The sequence below is a fragment of the Meleagris gallopavo genome, chromosome 20 (assembly GCF_000146605.3).
Source record: "Meleagris gallopavo isolate NT-WF06-2002-E0010 breed Aviagen turkey brand Nicholas breeding stock chromosome 20, Turkey_5.1, whole genome shotgun sequence".
Classification (NCBI taxonomy): Eukaryota; Metazoa; Chordata; class Aves; order Galliformes; family Phasianidae; genus Meleagris; species Meleagris gallopavo.
In genome coordinates this window covers 4,691,775-4,695,854 of record NC_015030.2, presented here as the reverse complement: position 1 = coordinate 4,695,854, position 4,080 = coordinate 4,691,775, and the positions used below count along the sequence as shown (strand labels likewise).

The window sequence follows — 4,080 nt, the reverse complement described above, 5'->3', positions numbered from 1 at the left end:
CCCTCGCATGTTTTTGACACGCGGGTTGGGTGCAGGCGTGTGTTGGTTGCACGCGTGTAGTTGCATGTGTAGCTTTGTTGCAAGCATTTATCGTGGGTTCCCTCCGTGCATATTTATTCATTTATTTATTTATTTTCCTTCTCTTTGCATCTGCAGGGGCGCATGGAATATCTCGTAAAATGGAAGGGCTGGTCTCAGAAGTAAGTCTGCTGTTTGCACAATTTTGCAGCCTAGGGGCTGCTGGGGAGATGGCTCCTTGTAGCTGTTAGTTCCCATTGTAGCAGGAAGGAAAGTTGGATCCCTTTCTCTGTGCCACTTTTTTTTTTTTTTTTTTTTCTTTCTTTTCTTTCTTTCTTTCTTCCTTTCTTGCCATTGCTCGTTTCTGATGCCTTTCCTTCTCCCTCTGCCCTTCCCTCCCATCCTCCCCTCCCCCCCAGGTACAGCACTTGGGAACCCGAGGAGAACATCCTGGATGCCCGGCTGCTCGCGGCCTTCGAGGAGAGGTACAAGGCCTTTTGTAGCCGTAGCCATTACGCTTGTAAATATGTGGCTGTCTTGTAGCTATGCTGAATTGAAGCTTTGGTTCTTTTGACACCTCTAGGGAGCGAGAAATGGAGCTATTCGGGCCTAAAAAGCGCGGCCCCAAGCCCAAAACCTTCCTGCTAAAGGTGAGGTGGGAGCAGTGCAGGGAACGGGGAGCGGACTGCCCCCGGTCCCTCTGTGGATGTGGGACCTTATGTGTGGGGTGGCTGCATCCCGTGGGCTGCTGTTGCGCATTGGGGCGATGAACTCATGGGTGTTGGTCTTCTTTGCAGGCCCAGGCGAAGGCCAAAGCCAAAACCTACGAGTTCCGCAGCGACTCATCCAGGGGGATCCGGGTGCCGTACCCCGGGCGATCCCCGCAGGAGTTGGGCTCCACGTCCCGTGCGCGGGAAGGACTCAGGAATATGGCCCTGACCCCGCAGGGCAGCGGCAGCAGCAGCGTGCCCAAAGCGGACGGCGTGCGGGACTGCGTCCTCCGGGTGGAGGAGAAACCCGGGGAGACACCTAAAAAACGGGGCCCGAAACCCAGGAAGGAGCTGTATAAGGACCTGGCGGAGAGTCTGGATGCCTCCAAGAGGAAACTGGGGGAGCCGGGGGACAAAGTGGGGGACTACCTCAAGGCCAGGAAGATGGAGGAGGCGGCGGGCGCCGCCAAGTTCTCCTCGGGACACAGCGTCATCCAGCTGGCACGCCGACCCGAGCCCGACCTCAGCGGCGCCGTGCCCGGCCCCAACCGCCTGGAGGTGGGCACCAAGCTGGGCACCGCCGACCCCTACGCACCACGTGTGGCCAAACACCGCTCCGACCTGCTGGACCCCAAAGGGCCGGGCGGGCTGGACCCCAAATTGCTGCACGGAGCCGTGGGGCCCGGCCCCGGGGGGGGGCTGTTCCGTGATGGTGGGGGCCCGGCGGGGCGGCCCTCCCTCATCGCCCGCATCCCGGTGGCCCGGATCCTGGGGGACCCCGAGGAGGAGTCGTGGAGCCCCTCGCTCAGCAACCTGGAGAAGGTGGTGGTCACCGACGTGACCTCTAACTTTTTGACCGTCACCATTAAGGAGAGCAGCACGGACCAAGGATTCTTTAAGGAGAAGCGATGAGTTCCTGCTGGTGGTGGTGCTGGGGCTTTTCTTCGGGCTAGATCCAGACAAAAGCTTGGTCAGAGCTTGGTGGGCTTTTTTTCTTTTCTTCTTTTGATTTTTATATTTTTTTTAATTTCCTGGAGAGGATTTAGAAACTGTCCTAAATTCATTCCCTCATTCTTCTTTTTTTTTGTTTTTTGTTTTTTTTTCCTTCCCACGTCTCACATTTCGTTGGAAAGATTATCTCTAGAGTTATATTTTCTATTAGATGTAAATATGTTATTTAAGAAGAAAATGCTTATATATATATCTATATATATATATTTCAACTCTGAGTTGTTTTATTTAAATGGAGACAACAGTGACTGCTCAGTTGCTCTTAGAAAGGACAATAAAACTGAGAACCAACGGAGTTCACGCATCTGTTGCAGGAGCCGCTGTACATAACGAATGATGTTCATAGCAAATTATGTTCTGATTTTTTTTTTAATTATTTTTTTTTTTTAACTATTATTTTCCATATGATGCTATGGATGGTGATGGGGGATGTGTTACTCCCCCTCGGGGTCGGATGCCCCGGATTTCTTGATTGTGATATTAAGGTGTTGCTTGTACAATCAAGTGTGCTGTATCCAGAACTGTTGCCCTTGACGGCTGAAGTTGGCACTTGAATTGACAGTATTGCTGGGGAGGGGGCGTTTCCAGATTTAAAAACAAATAGTGGCTGCAACATCGGGGCGGGGAAAAGCAGAAGTCCATAAAAAGGCTGAAACCGTTCTAGTGGAGCATTAACTTGAATTACCTTTTTCTTGCGAAGGAAGAGGAGGTTTGTGTGTGAGGTTCCTGAGAGGGGTGATACTGAAATGCACTTTAATAGAATTGTCACAGCAGTTGTGGGAGACAGAACTGAGCTGAGAATCTGTTTTCATTTTGTCTGGTCGCTTGATTCTTTTTCCCCCACCCGCTTCCAAAAAAACAAAACAAAAAAAGCCAACAACTCTGTTTACATTCCTGAAATGCCAGAGAGGTTTGGGAGGGTACCGTATGGCTGCCCATATTTAGATGCTTTATGCTGCTATAGAAAGCGGATTGTTGTGGTTTTTTTTTTCCCCCCCTTTCCCCACCACGTTTCACTTCAGGCTGTCAGAAGGCGCCCGGTGCAGCGTTTTGTAATATCCACATCCCTGACAAATCCCAGAGCCACCTTGATGCATTCAGAGACAATAAATATTTCCCTTTTCTTCTGCTGGTTAAACAATAGCCAAGGGGCTGAATCTTCCTGTGTGGAGCAGCTCCTGCTGACTCGGGGTGGCTTTCAGTGTTTGTATTTCCCTGCCCATCTCTCGTGGCTCCCGAGGGCTGTGCAGCTCCGCAGTGCCATGGCAGTGGGGCTGGGTGGCTCTGACTGGGGAGCAGCTCTCCCCTCTGCTCCCATTGCCACCTCCGTTTGCTTTCCTCTAAACTCCATTGCAGCTGAACCAAGGTTTGGGGATGTCGGGGGGCCGTTCTGTTGTATTTTTTTTAGTTGATGTAGAGCAGGTGTCCTCGTGTCCTCACGCATTGATTTGAGCATCTCTGGCGGTTCGAAAGCACAAATCTGTCCGGCAGCCCCCAAGGGCCCGGGGTTGGGGGGAGATTGGCCTTTTCCATCCTTTCCAATTGGCCCAAGGAAGCTCTTCGTCGCTTCCTGATCTGGGGGCTGCACAGAAGCTGAAAGCACATGGGGCCCAGTGGGGAGATGGGGCTCGGCGAGGAGCCTCCCTTCAGCCCAATGGGAGAGCCACGCTCCGCCTGGCCGTGCCCCTCTGCCCTTCCATTTTTGGGACCGTTGCCTTTGTCAGATGACATAGCAAGAGGATGCTGTATTGACTGTACAAAGGGAGCCGTGTCTGTGACTTCTTCTTTTTCGTTGTTGTTGTTGTTTGTTTTGTTTCTTTGTTTTGTTTCGTTCGAAGGCATATTTTGTAAAATGGAGATTTTTCACTCGGTTTGTGTGCTGGGATCGGTGCTGGGGCTCAGCAGCTGCTGCAGGAGGTGCGAGCTGGGATTGAGGATGGACGGAGCCGCCCTCCCTCCACCTGCAGAGGTGCTGAAGGCTGAGAAATGTGCGAGATGCCGGGGCAGGGCTCTGCCTCCTGCAGCCCCGTGTAACACGTATATAGAGCAAGCCGTACATGTGGGTGTATATGTGTGTATGTATATAGCGACGTATATACTGAGCGTGTGCGTGGGGGTGTGTGTGCGTGAATTATTTAAATCTAAGACTTGTATAAAAACAAACAAACAAACAAAAAAAGATTTGGCTAAATCTCAGTCTCAGAAAAGTGAAGCTTAACTTACGTGTCTTCTGCCAGCCGTGAATGTCCGTATGAGACCTGCTTTTTATGTGAGTTTAAATATATACTTTGTAAATAGAAACGTGTCTTTCTCCCGTTTGTGGCCGGAGGTGAGCAGAGGG

At 51.4% G+C, this 4,080-nt stretch overlaps 1 protein-coding gene across 2 annotated transcripts; it reads left to right on the top strand.

The window, feature by feature from the left end:
* The first annotated feature begins 6 nt into the window (after positions 1-6).
* On the top strand, positions 7-4,038 carry CBX8 (chromobox 8). Of its 2 annotated transcripts, none has more exons than XM_019621665.1 (4): positions 7-200; positions 438-503; positions 602-668; positions 816-4,038. In XM_019621665.1, the coding sequence occupies exons 1-4, from the start codon at positions 163-165 to the stop codon at positions 1,638-1,640; spliced, it is 996 nt and encodes a 331-aa protein (XP_019477210.1). In that variant the 5' UTR covers positions 7-162; the 3' UTR covers positions 1,641-4,038. The 2 variants fall into 2 exon arrangements, with proteins under 2 accessions (XP_019477210.1, XP_019477209.1); XM_019621664.1 differs by having other exon boundaries at positions 578-668.
* The last annotated feature ends 42 nt before the right edge of the window (positions 4,039-4,080 follow it).